This window comes from Mustela lutreola, chromosome 12 (genome assembly GCF_030435805.1).
Source record: "Mustela lutreola isolate mMusLut2 chromosome 12, mMusLut2.pri, whole genome shotgun sequence".
NCBI classification, from domain to species: domain Eukaryota; kingdom Metazoa; phylum Chordata; class Mammalia; order Carnivora; family Mustelidae; genus Mustela; species Mustela lutreola.
Window position 1 is genome coordinate 36,505,563 of NC_081301.1, and position 25,366 is coordinate 36,530,928.

Below are 25,366 nucleotides of genomic sequence, written 5' to 3' on the forward strand. Positions count from 1 at the left end.
TGATGCTTTGGTTGAGGATTACTAGTTATGTCCACCTTTATGTAATTTGTATTATAAAAAATATGGGTTTTTTTTCTTAATATAAAATTCTAGTATTGGATGTGTTTTTTTCCTAAACTTAACATCCTCCTCTGCTCACCCTGTTCAGATGATTGCTTGCATAGTCTTGTCCATGTCCAGGTATAGAATATCCTTTTTGTTCAACGGGTACCAACATAATCATTTAATGCTCTTAGTATCAGTACTGTGATGCCTTACCTAGAGAGGAGTATGGTGCAGAAAAAATAATCCCCAGTCAGCTTTTTACTGGTCTTCCTAGTACTTAACCAGTCACTGGTATGGATTACAAAGATAGATAATCTACAAGGACAAGATAATTTTATTGGCTGATGGAACTTGGTGTGTTGTGAAATAGAGATTTTTGGACGTTGGAGATTGAGTTGACTCTTCCCTCATTCTCCATGTTTCGTTCTCTGCCACATTCTGTCTTTCATCCTCTTCTGGTTTTCCCACCATTTATGTGTCCTGATGGCTAGCCTTCAGTCTTATTTCCACTTTGAACATTATCATTCTGTCATCCATATGGCTTATCACTGGGTTGGCAGCCTAACTTCATTGTGGGCCAAAGACAATCATTTGGGGGAAAGACATTTGGGTGGTGCCTCTGCATCAAGCTATAGGATCAGATTAGAAGACAAGTGGTATTTTCTTGCAAAATATGTAGAGATACTGGTTGATAATGTGAGAAATTTGAGTTGGAATGATTGTTTTACTTTTACATGTCACACAGAGTGTGTTTGTAGAAGACAGATGGAGCTCTATAGATCCTTTAGGAAAAACCAGGGAACAAGACTTACAGTGAGAGAGAGGTCTGGTTCTGGTTTTGGCACTGGAGCTTATAGCAGTGTAGCTTTGAACAAGGCACTTAATTCTTCTGGGGCCTCTGATAAGTAAAGTGGTTGACAGTGCTTTGCAAACTGTACAAAGCAGTGTGAGGAACTGTCAGCTTGCACATGCAGACACCTGCATACCTAAACCAAGAGGCAAATCATATAGGCAGTCCCATTTTTTCCTTCCAGTGTTCATAGAAAGAAATTGGATTTTATAATTTTACTGTAGCTAATTGCTTCTTTCATAGGATAGGTGCTACAGTTTGGAGATGGATTTCTAACCAGGAATATGGCATGAAACAGACTATAGAGGACCAACAGTATACTGCAGATGGAAAAGCAAAGATGAAACTATAAACCCAATATCTTAAGATATATTTGTTTTTATTGTTTTTTTAAGGAGGCTCCACACCCAGCGTGGAGCCCAACACAGGGCTTGAACTCATGACCCTGAGATAAGACTGGAGTGGAGATCAAGAGTCAGATACTTAACCAATTGAACTACCCAGCACCCTAAGATATATTTGGATTTAAGATACTGATCTTAAAAGTTGCCGTGAAAGTCTAGTCACAATGCCTATGAGAACACAGGTCTGCCAGTCGTTAATTCAGCTGAACTGAGCCAAATGTTAATGGTTTGTTACTCTTTTCCACCAAGGGCTTAAAAAGATAGGCACATACTCATGAAATGCCCCCTGTGACAAGTAGAAATTAAGAATTGTATTGTGTTCGGGGTGCCTGACTGGCTCAGTTGGTAGAGCATGCAACTCTTGGTCTCAGGATTGAGTTCAAGCCCCATAGTCAGCATGGAACCTACCTAAAATTAACCAAAAAAATTAAAGAATTGCAGTGGCTTTGAGATTATTTAGGAGGCGGGGGCAGTAGTTGGGAAGAGGAAACATATCTTCAGTTCCACTCCTGGCCAGCAGGTGGTGAGTTCTGGGCAAAGACCCTCTGGACAAGTTTAGGCTAAATAAAGCTTTGGAACAGAAGAGTGACAGGAGGCAGAGGAACAGCATGTACTGTCTGTTTTTGTCAACTGTATATATGGAATAGAGGGAATATTGTGTAATGAAAAGTTTAGCAGTGGATTGGGAATGTGGATTTAACCTCATAGAACCTTTATTTTTTAAAAAGATTTTAAGTACTCTACACCCAACATGGGGCTTGAACTTAACCCCCAAGATCAAGAGTTGCATGCTCTACTGACTGAGCGAGCCAGGTGCCCCAAGTGAAATTTATTTTTTATTTTATTTTTCCTGCTACTTTTTTTTTTTTTAAAGATTTGTTTGTTTTAGAGAGAGTATGTGTGCATGTGCGCATATGCAGTGGTGGGGTAGGGGCAGGAAGGGAGTATAAGTCAGGCATACTCCTGTTGATTGCAGAGCCCGACATAGGGCTTGATCCCATGACCTCGAGATCATGACCTGAGCTAAAAATAAGAGATGCTTAATCGGCTGAGCCACCCAGGTGCCTCCCCAAGTGAAGTTTATTTTTCTTTTTTAAGATCTTACTTTTTTATTTGACAGAGCACAAGGAAGCAAAGTGGCAGGCAGAGGGAGAGAGAGAAGCAGGCTCTCTGCTGACCAGGGAGCCTGATGCGGGGCTCGATCCCAGGACCCCACAATCACGATCTGAGCGGAAGGCAGCCACTTAACCAACTGAGCCACCCAGGTGCCCCATGAAGTTCGTTTTAAAGTTGTGGGTTTTCTGGGCGGTTTAGGCAGGAAGTGACAGATTTTAGTGCTAGACAATTCACTTATTTTCCCCCTGTTTTTGTGGCAAAAAAAAAAAAATTCACTCAATTTCCAAGTGTACATAATATTGTCAGACATATGTGCATTGTGCATAGACCGTTCACTTAATTTTTTTGAAGTAGTCATGCCCAGTGTGGGTGTTAAACTCCCCACCTAGAGATCAAGAGTTATACCCTCTACCAACAGCCAGGCACCTTGACAATTCACATTTTAAAAACTTCTTGTTTTTATAGAAGCAGTAATGTGTATTGTAGAATTTTAGAAAAATACAAGCAAATTTTATGGGGTACCAGAGTGGTGTAGTCTGTTGAGCATCTGACCCTTGGGTTTCAGCTCAGGCTGTGATCTCAGCGTTACGAGATGGAGCCATGTATCTGCATTCAGTGAGGAGTCTGTTTAAGACTCCTTTTCTCTCTCCCTATTCTTGTGTCTGTCTCTAAAATAAATCTTTAAAAATACAGATGAGCACATTTTAAAAATCATCATCTTAATAATTGGTCTACTTAATTACATAAAAACTTTCAAGCTGGGACGCCTGGGTGGCTCAGTGGGTTAGGCCGCTGCCTTCGGCTCGGGTCATGATCTCAGGGTCCTGGGATCGAGTCCCGCATTGGGCTCTCTGCTCAGCAGGGAGCCTGCTTCCTCCTCTCTCTCTCTGCCTGCCTCTCTGCCTACTTGTAATCTCTCTGTCAAATAAATAAATAAAATCTTAAAAAAAAAAAAAAAAAAAAAACTTTCAAGCTTAGGGGCGCCTGGGTGGCTCAGTGGGTTAAAGCCTCTGCCTTCGGCTCAGGTCATGATCCCAGGGTTCTGGGATCGAGCCCCGCATCGGGCTCTCTGCTCAGCGGGGAGCCTGCTTCCTCCCCTCTCTCTGCCTGCTTCTCTGCCTGCTTGTGATCTCCATCTGTCAAATAAAAAAAAAAAAAAAAAAAAAACTTTCAAGCTTAGTACAGTGAAAGTCACCTTAAACAAAATTAGAAACTAAGCTACAGATTGGGAGAAAATATTTGTAGCCTGCATAATAGGATAATATCTGTGGTACGTAGGCCCTTCCAGGAGGTCCACACCTTAATTCCTGGAACCTATGAATATATTATTTTTATCTGGCACAGGAATTAAACATTGCAGTTTAAATTAATGGTTGCTGACTTTAAAATGGTTAGACTTCAAGATAGAGTATCTCGGATTATCCAGGTAGACCCAATGTAATTACAGGTGTCCTTAAAAGTTGAAGAGGGAGGGGCGGCTGGGTGGCTCAGTGGGTTAAAGCCTCTGCCTTCAGCTCAGGTCATGATCTCAGGGTCCTGGGATCGAGCCCCGAATTGGGTTCTCTGCTCAGTGGGTAGCCTGCTTCCTCCTCTTTCAGCCTGCCTCTCTGCCTACTTGTGATCTCTCTCTGTCAAATAAACAAAAACAAAACAAAACAAAAGTTGAAGAGGGAGGCAGAAGAAAGCAGAGCGGTAAGAACTTAACTTGGATTTGCTAGCTTTGAAGATGGAGGAAGACAGCCAGTAGCTGAAGAATGTGGGTAGCTTCTAGAAGCTGGGAAAGACAAGGAATGAATTTTCAGTGCCTACAGAAATGAATGCAGCCCTGCCAACCTTGATTTCAGCTCCATGGGACATGTCAGACCTTTGACAAATTTGTGTTTTGTGGTAAATTTGTTAGGGCAGCAGTAGAAAAATGGGTAAAGGCTATGAACAGGCAATTATAGAAAAAATCCCCATCGTCACTGAGCATACAAAAAGGCGCTTATTTTTATGTTCTTGGGGATAGATGATCAAAGAAATGGTCAGAAGTATAGAGAACTTGTGGGTCAAGTGGGTGAAGAAGGGGACTGTACCGAGGATCAAGAACAGCTGACTAGACTCAGACCAGTTGTGTTCATGTGAATGGATGTATTTTTCTAATGTTCACTTGTTGTGAAGTTTTTTTCATGGGTAGCATTGGACTCTTCTGGCGTTACAGTCTCCCCCTGTAGCGCAGAGAAGTGTGGACTCCAGGCTGATGATCTGAAGGGTTTGAAAAGTTAATTAAGCCTGCAAAATCCTGAGTTCTCTACTTCTTGGATCCTGAGGTAGTACAGCTATAGCAGAAGCTAATAGGGAGCTGATAATTCTCAGTACCACAGATTCCAAAGATGACGTGAGAGGGATTGGTCTAGTTAACCTAGTTTATTAGGATTTCCTCTCCCCATCCCACAACTGGTTTGGCTTCAAATCTTAGGGTATTGGGTGCCAGTACTACCAGCCTTTCCTTTTATGGTTTTGGTTGGCAGGGGTCATGGGTGACCAGAAACTTGGCTAACATTCTTTGGAGACCCTTGGTAAGGGGAATCTGAGGTGTAGGGGAGGAGAAATGCTTTTCCATGTGGGCCCAAGGGCAGTGCTTAGAGTGTTGAGGGGTCAGGATGTGACCAGCTCCCAGCCTGGCTCCTCGCTGAATTTGGGGACCTGCAGCCTTAGAGTGAAGGTGGTGAGGAAGAGCAATGTGTTGAGAGTTATGGTCTTGGTGCTGAGGTCTTTGGAAAAGTCTGCTTACAGGGGCTTCTACTGGTCGTCTTGCCTGGGCTGGGTGGCTTTTCCGTGTAACTGTGGATGACTCCAGTCTTGCATCCCCTCTTCTGTGGTCTCCTGCTTTGGGTTTCCTGGGACTCCCTCTCTTTTTGGCTGAAGATGGGGCTGAAGCCTTGTTACCTGAGGCAGGAACCTCAGGGTTTGAGGACTTGCTTAGGTCTGAGCAGTTCTCACCAGTCTCCATGCAAACACATGGCCCCTGGCATAAGACCTCAGCTACTATCTTCATCTTCATTCTTTCCTCTGTCTGAGACCTTTGTTCGGCCCTGCTAGACCCTTGTGGCTGTGGCTGGGAAGAAGAGTGTGAATGGTAACAGTGGGAGATCTGGACAGGCTGATCTGGGCTGTGAATTTTGGAGGGATGACAGCTTGAAGAGTGGGGGCATAAATTAGAGGGACGATTCAGCTGTGGGGGGCAGGAAGAGAGTCTCCAGGAGCCTTGAGTTGTGGAGCTCAGCACAGAGTTGCTGCCAAACGATTGACTTGGGTCAGGGGATCTGGAAGCAGGGCTCTGCTGTAGTTTTTTCAGCCTGAGTTCCAATTCTCTACTCCAGTGCCAGGCCTGGATCCTAGAGTTAGGGGTCACCTCTGGGACAGCCTCTCCCTGGAAGGATGGAGTCTCTGCCTTAGTCCCTGGAAACAGTTCTCTCTTGGGTAGGTCAGGCTGGTTGGGCTCAATCTTCAGAGCTTTAGCTAAAGTGGCAGGCCAGCGTTTTGGCTGCAGGAGATCCACTGCTGGAGGACTAGAGCCCTGGGGGATCCCTTTTGGTTGCACATTCCTCCACACAAAGTCAGAGTCAATATGTGGATCTGGAGGAGGGGCAGAGAGAGAGCTGGAGGTTGGGGTTGGGAGCTCAGTGGCCCAGCAGTTGTCTCTCTGCTCCACTGTTTCCCCCTTTGGCTTACAGGTATGTTGGTCTCCAGGAGGCTCACTTATGTGAGACTTTGATTTAGAGTTTGAAGGTGGGCTGGGGCCCCATAGTGGGGACCCGGGAACACAACAGGTTTCTTTCTGCTGCTTGTTCCTCCCAGTAGGCTCAGAGTCAGTCAGGGCTCCCAAGGATCTGGCTCCATATGGGTCTTGGGGTAAGCTGCAAGCTGGGAGCTCAGAAGCCCAGGAGTTCTTTCTCCTTTTTATATCCCCACATCTATCCTCAGAATCAAACAGGACCCCCATGGGGCTAGCTCTGAGGGGCTCAAATTTAAGAGCTGGGGATGGGCTGAGGGCCAGAGATGGAGATTCAGAAGCCCAGGAATTCCTAGAATGCTCAATGTCCCTCCATGCAGCTTCTGATCTGGTGAGGCCTCCCATAGGATTGAGTCTGTGAAGTTCCAGAATGGAAGCTAGAAATGGGCTGTGGTCAGGGGCTGGGGACTCAGAGGTCCAGAGGTTCTCTCTCTGCCCTTCCAGAGCTTTGGACTCAGACAAAATTCCCTGGGAACTCATTCCTAGGGATACCAGCAAGGAAGATAGAGGAAGCCTGGGAGAAGAAATGGGGTCTACAGAAACCCAGAGATTTTCTCTACTCTCCCTACCATTCCACGAAGTCTCAGATCTTGGTGGGACATATACAGGGCTGGTTGAATAGAGTGCTGGGTTGAGGTCCAGGGCTGGGGGCCTAAAGGCCCATGGGTTTCCTGAATTTTCTCTGTGTCCCCACTGGGGCTTATACCTAGATGGATCTTCCAGAGAACTTTCTCCCTGGAGTTCTTGCAGGGGCCCTGGGGGAGAGCAAAGGCATGGCATTGGAGACCTAGAGGTCTGAGGGCTCTCTCTGTGACTCATGGTTTCCCAGAAGTTCTTTGGTGCAGAAGGTCCTCCTTCAGGGATGACTTTATGGAGTTCTGACAGAGCATCTCGGACTTGGCAGGGAGCTGGTATTGAAGGCTCAAAGGCTTGAGAACTCCCTTTATGTCCTGTGGTTCTCCACTGAGTTTTATATCCAGGTGGAACTCCCAGGGGGCTGGTTTCTTGTGTCTCTGTCATGGGGTCTACAGATTGGCAATGGACCAGGATTGAAGGCTCAGAGATTTGAGGATACTTTCTTTGCCTTGTGGTTTCCCAGAGGGCCTTAGCTGTAGGTAAGCCTTCTATAGGGGTGACTTCCTGGAGTTCTGAAAGGGAAGCCAGATTTGTGCTGAGAGCTGGCATTATAGGCTTAGTGGCCGTGGTGTCCTCATTTTGTCCCATTGTCCTCTGTGGGGCCTCAAGCCTTGTCAGGACTCCCAGAAGGCTAGGAGGATACAGTGGAGAGTCAGAGAGTGAATCTAGGATGTGTTGTTGGATGCTGGGATCCGATGGCACATCCCACCAGACCTCAGATAAGAGGGAGAGCTTAGAAGGTCTGGTTCTTTGGCGTTCAGGCTGTAGGTACAGGGGTTGATCCTTAGAGATCCAAGGGACCTCTTTCTGCTGCATAAGCCACTGTGTATATGCCTTAGCACCACATAGGACTCCCTGGTGGTCTGTGGGAAAGGACTTAAGATGGAAGGGTAGTGATGGGACAGAAGGGGAAGGAGGAGGAAGTTGCTGAGGATCAAGGGCTATCCCTTCTAGATCTTCCGTAATGTGGATTTTATGGGTAGGAGGCTGAACTGGGGAGCAATACTGGGGAAGCTGCAGATTGGACCTAGCCACGAAGGCAAGCTTGTTGAAGAAGACAAAGGGACCAACAGACAACTTCAGGGGAGAGGGGCCACTTGAGCTCAGGAAGATGGTTTCCAAGGACTCACTGTGCAGAGAGGGGAGACCCCAGAAGAGCTGGCTTTTTCTCTGACGTAGATAGCTTCCTGATTCTGTTTTGTGCCTCACAGGCAGGTTGGTCAGGATCTGAAAGGTGGGGAAGGATCTGGAAGAGCTTGGGCTCTGTGTTTGTACTTCATTTGGTGTCCTTACAGCTTTGTGGAGGTCCTCAGAACCACAGGATGGTTGAGATGGGGCTGTGATGGCTTGCTCTCTAGTGGAAGCTTCTTTGGGAAATGAAAATGGCTTCAGTGGATCCAGAGGTGTCTCCTCTTCTTCCTCCTCCTCCTCTTCATCCTCTGACTTCTGCTTCCACAGGTGATCAAAGAAAACCACATTGTACAGAAGTGGTAGGCCCTGGGGAGTGGAGAAAGATACTTCAGGCATGAAACCTTTCAGAGACACAAGGTGTGTCATAAAGCCCTTAATCTCTGTTCCACATCCAGATGAAGTTACTCACCTGGCCCCCATGTCTGTGGTCAGTAGTCACTTACCCACCTGGGCCATGTCCTAGATCATATTTAGAGATCAGCATTCCCTACCGTAACTATATCTAGGGTCAGTGATCATTCACCTGTCTTTAAATCTGGTATCCATGGTCACTCATCCGGCCTCACATTTAAGACTTAAAGTCCTTCCATGTCAGTAATTTTTTTTGCCTGAACTCAACATGTAATATCAAGAGTCATTCACCCAGCTGCACATCCATGTCACCCACCGTGCCTTGCATCATGTCTCCAGAGTACCAGGGTTGAAGCTGTCGCCACCTCCCAAGCTGCCACCACCTCCGGATCTGCCAAATCATGAACAGGAATAGTGTCACCAGATTCCCTGGACTCTGGAGGCAGCTGCTGCCACAGTGTCTGCAGGCCAGGGCATGGGTCAACTGGCTCCAGAGAAGCTCCATGTCCCCTTCAGCCCCAAGCAGGCCTTCTAACAGCCATTCCATTTTCCTCAGCCTAGTGGCAGTTTACCGAGGTCATCACTGCATCACAGAACAAAGAACTCCCATCCCCCACATGCCTAACAGCCTTTTCCCTGAATTTAGAGCCAAAACATTGCCTCTTGTCAGGCAACTAATATTTCATAACAGTGAAACCTTAGTGATACCTTTTGTCTTGATTGCCAGAGCCAGATTTATGCTTCAGACATTGTCATTAAGAACGTGGATTCTAGCATCAAACTGCTTTATTCAAATCCTGGTGCTGCTACTTCCTGTCTATGAAATCAAACTGCTTAATCTTCTAGTGCTTCAGTTCTCTCACCTGTCAAATGGGGGTGATATTACCATATAGAGTTGTTGTGAGGATTAAATGAACAAACTCATATGATTAGGATAGAACATAGTATATGCTAAGAATCTCTTTTGGGGCACCTGGGTGGCTCAGTTGATTTGAGTGGCTGATTCTTGGTTTCAGTTCGGGTCATGATATCAGGGCCCTGAAATCAAGCCCTGCATGGAGCTCTGCACTCACTGGGGAGTCTGCTGCTCTCCCTCTCCCTCTGCCCCTTCTTCTGTGCACGCGTGTGCGTGTGTGCTCTCTTTCTAAAATAAATCTTTTAAAAATTCCTTTTTTTAAGGTTTTTAATTATAAGCCTTGTTCCATCTTTAATATAAGGACTCTGTTCCCACCCTACCCCCTTTTAAAATCTTGTGTCAGCTGTGAAATGTTTTATTTGACTTTAAGTTGGTTAAGAACTTTTTGGCAAGCATGTATGTGAATACAAATCAAATATGCTTGACCATTTTTCTTCATTTGCCCCTCTTTATCCTAAAACCACCACTCTGTTCCAAATGGACTCTTCCTTTCAGGGCCAAACTTCAATCCCCACCTTCAAGGTACAATTTAATGCCTCTCTCCTCATCCCACCCCCATCAAAGGGCCTCTTAGTCTGATAGAAAGCACTGAGCTGAAATTAAGATTTGGGTTTCCTAACTCTGTCACTAATAAGCTCTGTGATTTCAGACAAGGATTTCTCCCCTAGGTATCATGAGTTGGACTAGATTTATTTATTTATTCACTCTTTCAACATACTTATTGATTGCCTACTATGGATCAGATACTGTCTCAGGCTTGAGGAGATAGAAATAAGACAGTCTCTGCACTAAAGTAGGTCCCATTTCAGTGGGGGGAAAACAGTCAAGTAATAGTTAAAATAGAAATATACACAGGGTACTATGGGGTTAGAGGAAGGTATCTAACTAGCCTGGGGTTTCTTGCCAGGGGCTGTTTCCCAGATGAGATGATTAATGCTTGTTTTGAGGAGCCAAGAAAATGAAAGTATAGGGAGCAAGAGAAGGACAATTCACATAGGAGGAACAGCCTGTCTAAAGGTGCTAGGGCAGAGAAAGCATGTACCATTGGGGAAATTGCAGGTATTTCAATGTATGGAGGTTGGAGAAGCAGTAAAAGATGGACCTGGAAAGACAGGATCACCAAGGCCCCTCAATTTCAGTCTGAGAAACTGAAATTTATCCTGAAGAGGATGGAAAATCATTGAAAAATTTTGAGCATGAAAGTGACAAGATCAAGTTTTGTGTCTTAGAAAGAACACTGGCTCTATTGAGGGCAAAGAGATTGAGGAGAGATTAATTAAGGAACTCTTGCTTTAGTTTAGTTTAGATGAGGCCTAAACCAAGGCAGTGAGTGAGACAATGATGAATTCAAGTACAATTCCAAAGATACAGTTGGTTTAGACTTCATTACCAATGGCATGGAGTGGAGGAGAGTGGGAGTTGAGAATGACTCTAGGGTTCCTAACTCAGGAGGCTTGGTGTGTATATTAGTGCCATTTTTCTTTAAGATTTTATTTATTTGTCAGAGTGAGAGAGAAGCACAAGCAGGGGGAGCCCCAGCAGAAGAGGGAGAAGCAGGCTCCCCACTGAGCAGGGAGCCCGATGTCAGGTTTTATCCCCCAGGACCCTGGGATCATGACCTGAACTGAAGGCAGGTGCTTAACTGACTGAGACACTCAGGCGTCCCTATTAGTGCCATTTTTCTGAAATAGAGAACACAGACCTGGGTGGGAACCAAGTTAGGGTTGGGGGGAGGGTAATGGGCTCCATTTAGACATTCAAATGTGAGGTTTTTGTGACAAGGAAAAACTGGGCAGGAGGCAATTAGATACATGGATCTGAAGCTTGGAAGAGCAGTCTATGGTGGAGATGTAAAATTTGACAGCTAGCAGCATATATATAGCAGCTGAAACCACAAAAGGGCTTAAAAATTATGTACTGATATGTACCATTTGGTTCAATGTGGTCAGCATTAAAAACTGGAGTAGCCAACACTATAAAACTACTAGCAGATTGTACATAATAATCAGTATTTCAAGTTTAAAATCTGGCAGCAGTAGACACTCATTTCTACTAAGTAAAGACCTTTTTTTTTTTTTTTTTTTTTTAAAGATTATTTATTTATTGGGACGCCTGGGTGGCTCAGTTGGTTAAGCAGCTGCCTTCGGCTCAGAGTCCCACATTGGGCTCCTTGCTCAGCAGGGAGCCTGCTTCTCCCTCTGCCTCTGCCTGCCATTCTGTCTGCCTGTGCTCCCTCTCCCTCTCTCTGATAAATAAATAAAAAATCTTTTTAAAAAAATATTTATTTATTTATTTGACAGAGAGAGAGAGATCACAAGTAGGCAGAGAGGCAGGCAGGGAGAGAGGGAAGCAGGTTCCCCACTGAACTGGAAGCTGGATGCAGGGCTCAATCCCAGGACCCTGAGGTCATGACCTGAGCCAAAGGCAGAGGCTTAACCCACTGAGCCACCCAGGCGCCCCTAAGTAAAGACCATTTAGAGCCAAGTAGCAGTGGCTCCCCTTCACCATGGTTCTCTCCATGTTCTCATCATTGATGCCAAAGCTAAGGCTAGTTGCAGTTTATCTATTGTGCCTGTGATTTTGTTTGCTTATATGTGTCCATTTTTACTTGTACTTGTATTGCCTGCCTTGCATTTGAGTTTGCTACCTGTGGATGAAGAAGGTAAGTTGAGTCCTAATGGGAAAAAGCAAAAGCAATGTTGAATACTTACATACATTTATGGCAGGACAATTTACCAAGCTTTTAATTGTTTTCTCCTACTTCTTGCCAAAGGAAACAACCAGTAGGATAAAAAGGTAACTTTTTATGTTATGTATAGAATTCCTCTTCCAGGAGTTCTAGGTTTCTTGTCTCATGGAATTGGTAATAGATTTTAGTTTTCTAGTCCCGAACCCAAGTTTCAAGATATCCAGTCTACAACTTTATCCAGGCTCTTGTGTGGGAGGGGGAATTTAATTTAGCTAGGTGTGTTTTTTTTTGTTTTTTTTTAAGATTTTATTTATTTATTTGACAGAGAGAGATGACAAGCAGGCAGAGAGGCAGGCAGAGAGAGGAGGAAGCAGGCTCCCTGCCGAGCAGAGAGCCCAATGCGGGGCTCGATCCCAGGACCCTGAGATCATGACCTGAGCTGAAGGCAGCGGCTTAACCCACTGAGCCACCCAGGCGCCCCTAGCTAGGTGTTCTTGAGAAGGAGAAGATGGAGGATGATTGAAAGAAGACTTGCCCAAGGATAGAAGTGTGTTCAGAAATTTGAGAAAAGAGATAATAATGGGTTCCATGAGTGACAGGGTCTGTACAGAAGTCCACTGGTAGGCAGCAGGATTTTGGGGGAGGGGGGCAAGGGCTTCTAATGGGGAGAGCCAATTTAATGGTTAGGGCACTGAACACCCAGCACATAGTCTTGGGAACTATGGCAAAAATGCTGTGTGCATACCTGAGAGAGATGCTGTGGAGCCACCTGTCTTTGAAGGGACTGTATGCATTTATACAATGCACATCCCAGTGGCAACTGTGATATACTCAAGAGCAGAGGTTATTTTCTAAGTGGTTTTTTGGGGTTGGGGGGTGGGGAAGGGTTGTTTTGTTGGTGAATGTATCATGCTAAAGAGGAAAAAAGCCCCTGCCACATCGTGATTTAATAATGGATGTCTTCCAACACTAGTAAATGGGATTTGAACCGGATTTAATTTAACTTAGAAAAATTAAGTAATGTAATGTTTCTTGTTTCTCAGTGTTGTGGAACAAATTTATAATCTTAAATTTTTACTCTTTAATAATACTCTATTAATCTTTACAACTCTTTTTTTTTTTTAAGGATTTTATTCATTTGAGAGAGAGACAGAATACAAGCAGGGGAAGAGGCAGAGAGAGAGGGAGAAGCAGGCTCCTCACATGCAGCTAGATCACAGGACCTGGAGATCATGACCTGAGTGGAAGGCAGATGCTTAGCCATCTGAGCCACACAGGCGCTCCTACAACTCTTTTGTTTAATCTTTACAACCCTTTGAAGTAGGTATTTGTTATTTTTTCCCATATAAATGGAAACTGAGGCACAGAGAAGTTAATATATATTAATTATATAATTTATATAATTATATAATTTATTACTAATATATTAGTATAATTATATTAATTATATAATTTGTTACTATACAATATTATATATTCTTATATGTTATATATGTAATTTATATATGTATATATAATTTATATGTATATATAATTATATGTATATATAAATTGTAAATATAAATTATATATAATTTATTTATATTTGTAAATATAATTTATATATAAATATATAAATATTTATATAGTATATATATATATATAAAATATATAATATATAATATGGCTATCCAAGAAAGCAGAGCCAGAGTTTGAGGACCCCCTTGCATTGTGAGGAATCATTTGGATATAAGAGACAGTAAATAAAATCCGATAGGTGTAAGCAAATGGGACTATATTGACCCTAACTGAAGAGTTAGGACTGTCTGGTTTCAGGTAGTAGGGTTGATTCAGGAACTAATTTCAATGTCATCAGGATTCAGTTTCTTTCTTTTAAGATTTTATTTACTGAGGCACCTGGGTGGCTCAATTGTTGAGCGTCTGCCTTCAGCTCAGGTCATGATCCCAGGGTTCTGGGATCAAACCCTGCATTGGGCTCTCGTCTGCTTCTCCCTCTCCCACTCCCCCTAGTGTTCCCTCTTTTGCTATGTCTTTCTCTGTCAAATAAATAAATAAAATCTTAAAAAAAAAAAAAAAAGATTTTATTTATTTATTTAAAAGAGAGAGCACACAAGCAGGAGGAGGAGCAGGGGAGAGGGAACAGACCCTTCCTGCTGAGCAGGGACTCCCCCCGCCTCCCTGAAGGATTTGATCCCAGGACCCTGGGATCATGACCTGAGCTGAAGGAAGATGCCTAACCAATGGAGCCATCCAGATGTCCTTATTTTCTATTTCTTGGCTCTCTTCTGTGCTAACTATATTCTCAGGTTTTGTGTCATAGCAGGTTCAAGTGAAGCTGAAAATGTGGTGTTGTGCTGACAACATTGTGCTTATGGGTTCCAGTTGGTCATGTATCCATCCCTGAACTACTCACTGAACTGCTCTCAGGGAAACAGAATGCTTCTTCTAACAGGTCAGAGTTACTTGCACTCTACCTGCGCATGGACTGAGACTGAAGAAGCCGGGATGTTGTAGTTCCTCCAAAGGAAGCAGACTGTTTTCAGAAAAGTGTATGCATGTTGGTATGAAAACAAAATAAAACAAAATAGATGTCCACTACCGCCCTCTCTAACTTTTCTATTCTGTTTTCTGCCTCAGCCATGCCATTATCCTTTTAGGATCTATGGCTAACATTGAAGTATGAAGGCAGATCCTCTGAAGACTGGGGAAGGGGCTGGATGGAGCCCAGGGAAGCATCTTTAAGAGGAGGGAATCTGTGGGAAATGTAAACATCTGTATGGATAGCCCATTTAATGACTCTCAATTCCTAGACTTTTTCATCTTAGAGTCCTTTACCTCAGCTCCAGTCTAGCTATGCCATATCTGAAGCCTCAGCATGGACTGTTTTGCTCTCTAAAATAGTTTGGCATCCCATCCTCTGACTTCAACCTCTAGATTTGTCCTAAATATGCAATTCTTCAGTCTTGTCAGAACATCCGTTTCACTTTCTCCTTGTCCATCAACAACTTCTTGCCTTCATTTCCTCCCTCTTTATGATAGACTTCAAGGTCTATCACTTAATCACATCCCAAACACTTCAGTTCTTCCTTTCATCACTTTTACCTGGCAAAATCCCAATTCTGCCTCTGCTGAACCTGCCCTTTAGAAAGTAGCTCGGCCCTGTTGGATAAAATTGTACATGTTCGTATCACTGTACATTCATGGTCTGTAACTAATGGTTAGCTCCACTATCACTTGAAAAGCATTTATTCATGCATTCCATTAAGTGCCTACTATGTGCTAGGCACTAAGTACTTGGGATACATCAGCTTTTGAAACAGACAAAACTCCCTGCTCGTGGAGCTTATTTCATTTATTCCTTAAATGCTTTCCCATCCTAGGGACACCTGGGTGGCTCAGTTTGTTAAGGATCTGCCTTCGGCTCAGGTCATGATCCCAGGGTCATGGAACTGAGTTCCACATTAGGCTGCCTGCTCAGCAGGAAGCCTGCTTCTGCCTCTCTGCCTGCTGCTCCCCCTGGTTTTGCTCTTTCCCCTTCTGACAAATAAATAAATAAAATATTAAAAAAAAAAAAAGTCTTAGGGGCACACGGGTGGTCCAGATGGTTAAGCGTCTGACTTTGGCTCAGATCATGATCTCCAGGTCCTTAAATCAAGCCCTAGGTTCAGCTCCTAGCTCAAGGGGGAGTCTGCTTCTCCCTCTCTCTTTGCCTCTCCCCCTGCTTGTGCTCTCTCTCAAATGAATAAATAAAATCTTAAAAAAAAAATCTTAAAAGTTTCCTATTCTACTTAAAATCAATTCAAACCTTATTTACTTTCTTCAACTTCTCTTGCCTCTGCTCCTAGCAGATGGGCCAGATCTCCACTTTTCAAAGGAATGGAAGCCATCATATGGGAATTTTTCATCATTAAAAACGCTCAACGTTCAGTCTCCTTCCTTCTTGCTGCAGTGAAAGGTGTCTCTACGGGAGGCCCTTCTTCACCTTCCCAGGCTAGGACGGGAGCCCTTATCCTAACACACTGCCCTCACCCACAACTGGCACTTAATACACTAGACTGTAACTTGTGCCTTAATAATCTGAGGGCAGAGTCCTTGTCTACTCACTCCACTGCTTTAACTCCAGCATCTGCCTGGTAGTATTTGGCTAGAGTTCAGTATCTAGAATGAGCGATGGGCGGGATTTCTTGGAGAGGCCCCGCCTAGGTCCTCTTCCCGGGCTTCCAAACTCTTTCCTCAGGCTTCCTTGAGGCCTTCGCCACTTCTCGAGGCCTCACCTCCAGGTTGGAGGCCTCCAGTCTGGTGAGCCTCATTGGCTTCCGTGAGACGTGAGCTGGACAGTTAAGCTCACAGCCCAGGTTCAGGCGGGACTTTAACGACGCCCCAGAGCCCTTTCCGCCGCGGGACTACCCCACCTCCAGCGATGAGGCTTCTGGGTAGGGGGCGCTGCGCCGAGGATCAGCCGTGGGTCCGAGCGTTGACGCGTCGCCGCTGCAGCAGCTTCTTCCCTGCCTAACCCGCTAGTCGTTCTTCCTCTCCCTCCTCCTCCCTTTCCTTTCCCCCTCCCTCTCCCCTTTTTCCTCCCGTCCCCGCCTCCTCCATGGCGATATCGCGGGAAGGGCCCCGCCAGCAGCCCAGCCCCACTACCCTGGCCGCAAGGACACGGTCTTGTCCAGTGTCCCGGAGAGGCCCGGTGTCCTGAACATGTCTGGACTGGTCAGAGGACAGTGAGACCTCACGGAGCCACTCCTCCAGGAGAGGTCAGTTTCTCAAACTCTCCTTCCTTCACACTCATCCACAGGAGCCAGACCTGGCCCCGGGAAGTTTCAGAGGAGAATGAAGGGTGCTGTGAGGCCGCGGGGGGCGCCAGTGGGAGTGGTGGGAGGCAGCCCAGCACTGGCCCACTAGGTAGGGCAGAGTGTCAAGCGGCTGAGGTGAGGCGGGCTCCCTAGGAGCTGAGGCCCACCATGGAGAGGCCTCTAGCAGACAGGTCAGGCCAAGGCTTTTAGAACAGCAAGATCTGGGGCGCCTGGCTTGCTCGTTGTTAGAGCATGCGACTCTTGATCTTGGGGATGGGAGTTGGAGTCCCACGTTGGGTGCAGAGGTTACTTAAATCAATAAAATTTAAAAAAGAAGATAGGAAAATCTGAAGCATCTGCTTTCAGATCCCAGGTATTGGTACTTTACTGCATTTATTGAGGGGCTACTGTGTGTAAGGTTTTGGGTTTGGAAGTTTAGCTATGTCCCACTAGAGGCAGGAAGAAATATTGCCTTTTTTTTTTTTTAAACAGTTAAGATAGTATTATATACTGAATTTAGGAGATATGAAAAACTAGAAGGAAGAATCCCATAAACTTCCAATCTCAAAATAATTTCCCTAGCACTTTGACATGTTTCTTTTCAGACTTTGCTATTCATATATATATATATATATTTATTATTATTATTATTTTTTAAAGATTTTATTTATTTATTTGACAGAGAGAAATCACAAGTAGATGGAGAGGCAGGCAGAGAGAGAGAGAGAGGGAAGCAGGCTCCCTGCCGAGCAGAGAGCCCGACGTGGGACTCGATCCCAGGACCCTGAGATCATGACCCGAGCTGAAGGCAGCGGCCTAACCCACTGAGCCACCAAGGCGCCCCTTATTATTATTATTTTTAAAAAATTTATTTGACAGAGATCACAAGCAGGCATAGAGGCAGGCAGAGAGAGAGGAGGAAGCAGGCTCCCCGCTGAGCAGAGAGCCCGATGGGGGCTCGATCCCAGAACCCTGGGATCATGACCTGAGCGGAAGGCAGAGGCTTTAACCCACTGAGCCACCCAGGTGCCCCTGCTATTCATATTTTTATGTTGATTAAATAAATGTAGGTTTAATAAGGTAGGAAAGCAGTTAATATTTTAGTGTAAGCCTTTTCTACTCACTGTAAACTCTTCCTAACCATCAATTTTAATAACTATGTTATTCTCTAAAGTAGGTTATCTTAGGTAGTCAGTAGCCCCTCGTGTGGTTAGTTATTTCTGCACTGACTTCTTTGGGCTTCAGTCTAGTAAATCTCAGTTGCTTGCTAAACATCCCCAAGCTCAGTTTCCCACAGGTACCCCAGGTCTATCATCTTCATAACTTAAACCATTTTCTCCTTCTGTCCCAGTCTGCTCTTCCTGCTGTGTTCCCCAAAGCAATCAGTATCACCTAATCACCCAGGCAAGAAGCAAGAGCCCGGGGCGCCTGGGTGACTCAGTCATTGAGTGTCAGCCTTCAGCTGGGGTCATGATCCCAGAGTCCTGGGATCAAGCCCCGCACTGGGCTCCCTACTTGCCAGGAAGCCTGCTTCTCCCTCTCCCATTCCCCCTGCTTGTGTTCCCTCTCTTGCTGTGTCTCTCTCAATCAAATAAATAAAATCTTATAAGAAAAGAAACAGGAGCCATTCTACACTGATCCCCCTTTATTTTTTTCCAACTTTTGCTAATTTTATCTGCTGTTTCTTAAATCTCTCTTCCCCATTCTCATTGTCATCCTGTTTTAGTTCAGGCTCTCATCATTTCTCTCACAGACTGTGCAGTTGTCTCCTAGCTGATCTCCATTTCTTCAACTTTGTCTGTCTTAAGTCCTCTCTCCTCACCAAAAATGTCCATGATACTACCCTCTTTAAAATCCTTCAGTGAGGCCATATTTCTTACACGATGTACAGAACCCTCCACTTACAGATCTCTCTGTACTTCTTTGCTTATCTTGCCATTACCTGCTTGCATTTGTTCTAATAAAGAAGAAGAATGTTAGTAGTTTCCCCTGAGCCCCTTGTGCTCATTATTGCTTTCATATCTTTGCCCATGATGATTCTTACTTCTCTCTCTAGAATGCCCTCACCCTTTTTTTCTACCTGGCTAATTCTTAAATTTCCTTCTGTCTTAATTCAGACATTATCTCCTTAGGTAACCTACCCTGAAGATCCAGGTAGGTCTAAATGTTCCTTCTTTCTGCTCTGCATAGAGATGATCTCTGTCTTTTCACTTAAAACACTTTAAATCTATTTACTTTGTGTACTTTTTCTTATAATTTCAGTATCTGCAGTCTGAACATGTCTTATTTTTCTGTTTGTAGTTTCTCTGGACTTTGGCTTTTGGAGGTCTTATTCCTTATATGTTTGATATATGTATTATTAGGAGCTCATATTTGGTTCAGTTTTAGCTTTATGAATCTTGAAGAACTTGGAACTGTTTCTATTTCTTGTATTGGGATTTCTCATTCTGTGAGTATGGTATAAATTCAAATCCCAGGATTGTGTGAGACTAGGATTATGATTATAAATTATTAAGGAAAATCATTAACATTAATGTTGTTAGTCTTTCCACTCAGTTTTGCAGACTTTGTCTATTTTTCAAATCAGTCTCTCCTCCCCATTCTTAGTGTCACCAGAGACAGATTGATTTTCTTGTTGATTCTTGTTACTAGCATGTAGATTTTTCTGTTTATATCTTCAAGATATAGTCCTTTTGGGTGCTTTATGTGCTGTCCTTAGATTCAGCTCCCTTTGTTAAATCTAAACACTGTTCCTCAGTGGGGCTGATAACCAGCAAAGCTTTAGGTTTCTGGTTTGGGCATATTCCTAAGGCAGCCCTGGTGTCATTGTTGGCTTTCCATCTAATTTTTGGCTCTAGAATTTTTTCTTCCTTCCTTCTTTCATCTCCCCTGCTTCCTCCCTTCCTTCTTCCTTTCTTCCCCCCAAACCTTTAAAAATTTTTTTAAATTTTTAAAAGAATTTTATTTATTTAAAATTTGAAAGACAGAGATCACATAGTAGGCAGAGAAGGAGGCAGAGAGAGATGGGAAGCAGGCTCCCCGCCGAGCAGAGAGCCCGATTCGGGGCTTGATCCCAGGACCCTGAGATCATGACCTGAGTGGAAGGCAGAGACGCAACCCACTGAGCCACCCAGGCGCCCCTCCCTCTCTCTCTCTCTTAAGATTTCATTTTTAAGTACTCTCTACACTCAACATGGGGCTTGAATTTACAATCTGCAGATCAAGAGTTGTATGCTCTGTGGTCTGAGCCAACCAGGTGCCCGCTCCTCTCTCTTTTATTTGTCTTTTTCTTTTTCTCTCTTCTTTTTTTGTTTACTGAAAGCTTCCCTTACTTTTTTTTTTCTTTTTTAAGATTTTATTTATTTATTTGACAGAGATCACAAGTAGGCAGAGAGGAAGGCAGAGAGAGAGGAGGAAACAGGCTCCCTGCCGAGGAGAGAGCCCGATGTGGGGGGCTCGATCCCAGGACCCTGGAACCATGACCTGAGCCGAAGGCAGAGGTTAGCCGAAGGCGTTAACCCACTGAGCCACCCAGGTGCCCTCCCTTACTTTTTTATAAGCTCAGCAATGCACTTAAAAGTGTATTTGCTCTAATTTATCAGCATTTGGGTGTTTTGCAGTGGGAGGACATTTCATAATACCTAGACTAGCTAAATGTCAGAGATGGATATCTTATAGACTTCATTTTTTAAATTGGATTATTTCAGGCTTACTTGGAGATTTTTTTGAAATTTAAATTTAGTTATCCAACATAGAGTACATCATTAGTTTCAGATGTAGCATTCAGTAATTCATCAGTTGCATATAACACCCAGTGCTCATCATGTCACATGCTGTCGTTCGTGCCCATCATCCAGCTACCACATCCCCTACCAACCTCCCCTCCAGCAACAGTTTGTTTCCTTTTTTTTTTTTTAATTTTATTTGTTTATTTGAGAGAGAGAATGAGAGATAGAGAGAGTGTGTGTGAGAGGGGAGAGAGTCAGAGGAGTCAGAGGGAGAAGCAGACTCCCCACTGAGCAGGGAGCCTGATGCAGGATTCAGTCCTGGGACGTCAGGATCATAACCCAAGCTGAAGGCAGTTGCTTAACCAACTGAGCCACCTAGGCACCCCCTCAGTTTGTTTCCTATAATTAAGAGTTTCTCATGGTTTGTCTCCCTCTCTGATGACATCACATTCAGTTTAACCCCCCTTCTCCTATGATCCTCTGCACTGTTTCTTGTATTCTGCATATGACTGAGACTATATGATATTTGTCTTTGTCTTACTGAGTTATTTCACTCAGTGTAATACTATCCAGTTCCATCCACGTGGAATTTATGTGGAGATTTTTTTTAAAAGATTTTATTTATTTATTTGACAGACAGATATTACAAGGAGGCAGAGAGGCAGGCAGAGAGAGGAAGGGAAGCAGGCTCCCCGCCGAGCAGAGGGCCGGACATGGGGCTCTATCCCAGAACCCTGGGATCATGACCCGAGCCAAAGGCAGAGGCTTTAACCCACGGAGCCACCCAGGCGCCCCTATGTGGAGATTTTTATAATGCAATCTCTATCAAACACCTGTTTGCTTTTTTTCTTGGTTATTTTTAAAATTAGGTTTGTTTGTTTTTTTTTTAAGATTTTATTTATTTATTTGACAGAGAGACAGAGATCACAAGTAGGCAGAGAGGCCCACAGAGAGAGAGGTGGAAACAGGCTCCCTGCTGAGCAGAGAGTCCGATGCAGGGCTTGATCCCAGGACCCTAAGATCATGACCTGAGCCGAAGGCAGAGGCTTAACCCACTGAGCCACCCAGACACCCCAAATTAGTTTTATTTTTTTTTAATCAGAGTAATATATGCCCATCATTTTATTTTTATTTATTTATTTTATTTATTTTTTTTAAAGATTTTTATTTATTTATTTGACAGAGAGAGATCACAAGTAGGCAGAGAGGCAGGCAGAGAGAGAGAGAGGAGGAAACAGGCTCCCTGCTGAGCAGAGAGCCCGATGCGGGACTCGATCCCAGGACCCTGAGATCATGACCTGAGCCGAAGGCAGCGGCTTAACCCACTGAGCCACCCAGGTGCCCCTATGCCCATCATTTTAAAAATCAGTAGTTTAGGGGCACCTGGGTGGCTCAGTGGGTTAAAGCCTCTGCCTTCGGCTCAGGTCATGATCCCAGGGTCCTGGGATCAAGCTCTTTGCTCAGCAGGGAGCCTGCTTCCTCCCCTCTCTCTCTCTGCCTGCCTCTCTGCCTACTTGTAATCTCTGTCTGTCAAAATAAAATCTTTAAAAAAAAATAAAAATAAAAAAATAAAAATCAGTAGTTTAAAAATTTTTTGTTTGTTTTGAGAGAGAGTGAATGGTGGGCGGGTAGAGGCAGAGGGAGAGGGAAAGATTAAGATTCTTCTTAAGCAGGCTGCAAGCCTAGTGCAGAAGCTGAGGCAGGGTTGTCTTAGGACCCTGAGATCATGACCTGAGCCAAAACCCAAGAACCAGATGCTCAGCTGACTAAGCTACCCAGGCACCACTGTGGTATAATTTCTAATGCCCACTCCTCCACCCCTCAGTTAAAATTCAGACTACAGGTTCCCCAGTGCTCCCCCAGCCCTGAACCCTGCTTCATTACCAGCCCCTACCTCAAGCCAAACTTCAACCCATGCTCCCACTCCTACTACTTTCTTTTTCATCCCAGATTAGGATCTCTGGGGTATCCTTTCCTAGAATCCAGCATGAGGTACAATCTCTCACCTCAAATGAAATTTAATACCTGTTACAGAAGTGGTTTGTAGATTTGTGAGTTTTAATCTTTTTCAGTATAGCCTGGCCTCCCAGACCTATGTGGCAGTTTCCATTCTTCCTAGAGAATTTACTATAAGCAATAATATTTGGAACCAACTAGAGTGCATCACCTTTGAAAGAGTCCATGTGACAGTGGTGGGTCTTGGCTTGCATGATCCAAGTCTCTGGTATTGATGCAGCCTCGTGGCAACCAACAGACAAATCTCAATTAAGGAACAATCATAGACTTTCACAGCCCTATGTGTTTATGAGCCAAAGCAGCAAGGCTCTAAGGAAGATTGGATTGTGACACCCAGGAAGTTCCTATGTGAGGAAGCCACAAAGTTCCAGTTAGGGAATAACCAAAGGAAGAGTCTGAGGCATAGTTAGAAAAGACCTATCACGGAGTTGTTACCTATCAAGGAGTTCAGAAAGCTATCTAGTGAGGTTTTGGGGCTGATTCTGTAGAGGAGATAAAAAGTGACTTGTTGAGTCATTGAAAGAATTGGTCAGAAAATGACTTTTCAAGGTGTTCAAAAGAAAAACTAAATTGGAAGCAACTGGAAAATGCATTGGTTTACTTGGACAGGAAGCTGGGACAAGTCTATCACAGTGGGATCCCTATAGGTGTGTATTGTTCATGGCTTGCTGCCTATTATACATTTGCTGCCTCCTGGGAAATCTTACAGCTGCTTAGAAACTGGAAATTTGGCACCCTCAGTGAGTCAGGAACACTGGCTGAATACCTCTTGAAAGGTATCTTCCTTTCCTTGATCTAGGTAGGCATTAGCTAAGCACTAGGAAGCCCAGGTTAAATAATTTTGGGTGCTGCAGAGGTAGAGCTTACCTCACCAGGTCCTTGAATCATAAAACTGTTACGTTGTTGGAGACCCAATCATGATTTATTCCCTGGTCCACTTTTCTTTCTCAGCTACACATGTTTTGGCAATGGCTAAGCCAAGGTTGCGTAACTCTTTGAAAGAAACCATTGTGTAGGTCAGAGGAAAGGCTGATCACAAAAGATTCGGTCCCTACCTTGTATAGTTCTTTCCCTGCTTCCTGTGAGCAAGGAAGCCAGAGGGCCCTGAGATGCTGGTTCTGGCTCACATAGGACCCTCAGTCCAAGAAGAAGAGCAGACAAACTTTTGCCCCTCATTCTGGACAAATCGTAGCAGAATGCAAATGTATGGGGGATAAGAGAGGCAGTCCAGAGTCACTTCCAAATGATGACCCAAGGATTAAGAGTGGAGTTATGTACTCACAGACTCCAGCCATGGAGAAGCAGTGCCCCAAATGCAGAGGAGGAGTGTCTGGAGGGGGATGGCCACAGAGGGGAGCATCTTCTTGGAGTCTCCACTTGGGAAAAGGATATTGGAGATTAATTTAGGGATTCCTTCAAGGGTCAAATAGTCTAGGAAGATAGTGAAGTCCAAGAAGACTCCAGATGCTAAGGTGTTCTGAGTCAGTGAGCTGGGAGATGCCCAGAAGCTAAATGGCTATCTGAGTGGTCAAGGAGCTCCAGTGACCAAGGAATGGCCCCTACCACCAAGAGTGATGGCTGCCTAAGATTCAGGATGGCCAGACCTTAAAGAACATGTTACTGTTATACAAATGAGCAAATGACAGTCACAGTACTGTCATTACAAAATTGTACACATATACACACACACTACTATAAAAGGCTTCAGGGGCTTCTCAAAGTGAGTTAAGACGCCCCTGCCCAGGACCTGGCAAAACTAGTCTTTTTTTTTTTTTTTTTTTTTTTTAAACTAGTCTTTCCATTAGCTCTTTTACTATCTTGACTTTTATGTTGGGAGGGATGTGTGTGTGTGTGTGTGTGTGTGTGTGTGTGTGTGTGTGTAGGGTTACACAGGCATTAAATGACCAAAATCCCCCACACAACCTTTAAGACGGGAAAGGCTCAAGTTGCAGTTAGAGCAGCAGAACCAGCTTCAGGGTTTTCTCACAGGAGTGCCCCTGGCCTCAGATTGCCTGGCTTTTAAGGACTCAAAAGCTTATCCCCAGAGAGTGCTCAGTGAGATACAACAGTTTCCCAGGTCCTACATTTACACACTGAAGCCAGAGGAAGTAGTCTGGCTCAGCAGACCTGGATCCCAAAGCTTCAGGCCTTGGGAGAGAGCCAGGACAATAATTTAGTCCCAAGCAAAGAGGGACAACCTAGGGGACCCAAAACAAGAAAGCCCAGAGTAGCAGATGCAGGGTTGGGGATCTCCCTGCCCAGGCCAGGAAATTTGCAGACACTTTTGTGAACAAGACCCCTTGGTTTCTGCAGTGGAAGGAACAGGCTCCTCCCAAAGTACCATAGGTAAAATGATGATAAGCTTTTTCACTGGCATTGTCCCAGGGGAAAAGGCAAGGACAGAAGTTCCTTGTTAAAGCTTAGTTTGTGCTAGCCTCTGTATGGAGCCTAGGCCCCGGTAAAGGCAGAGGTGTCTTCATGGCACTGTGAAGCTTAGGAGGGCACGGTTCTTGTAGCTTGATCTTGAAGAAGAATCTGGGGCTCAGGCATGGAAGAAAGTCAGCATCAGGAGGAAGCCCAGGCCCAGCCTGCAGGTGGGCATTCCTACAACTATGGGTCCCCTCCTTACCCAGATCCAAGGAGACTGACAAGTGCATCGGGCAGGCCATATGCAGCCCATGAGGATCAGAGTTGTCTCATCAGGGATAAGTAGTTCAGAGACAAGGACAAACATCCTCAGAAAACTGTAAGATTTAAGGATCAGCAACAGTGTTCATGCCTTCTAGGGAGCCTGCATCCCCAGCCAGGCCCTGCCAGCATGGGCCAGAGACACCAGCCAGTTACCTCTAGTCG

General features: G+C 44.6%; 1 protein-coding gene across 1 annotated transcript; it reads right to left on the reverse strand.

Moving 5' to 3' along the window:
- Positions 1–4,150: 4,150 nt before the first annotated feature.
- On the reverse strand, positions 4,151–8,915 carry C12H9orf131 (chromosome 12 C9orf131 homolog). The gene is made up of 2 exons (XM_059142474.1): positions 8,685–8,915; positions 4,151–8,323 (listed from the first exon to the last, which is right to left on the reverse strand). The coding sequence occupies exons 1-2, from the start codon at positions 8,913–8,915 to the stop codon at positions 4,907–4,909; spliced, it is 3,648 nt and encodes a 1,215-aa protein (XP_058998457.1). The 3' UTR covers positions 4,151–4,906.
- Between the last annotated feature and the right edge of the window lie 16,451 nt (positions 8,916–25,366).

Bases quoted from the DNA above. Each gene is read 5' to 3' on its own strand.
- C12H9orf131 (XM_059142474.1), bottom strand. From the start codon at position 8,915: ATGGAATGGCTGTTAGAAGGCCTGCTTGGGGCTGAAGGGGACATGGAG. The intron at 8,324-8,684 runs GTGGGTGACATG...TCCACTCCCCAG, and splicing joins GAGACATGATGCAAGGCACG to GGCCTACCACTTCTGTACAA.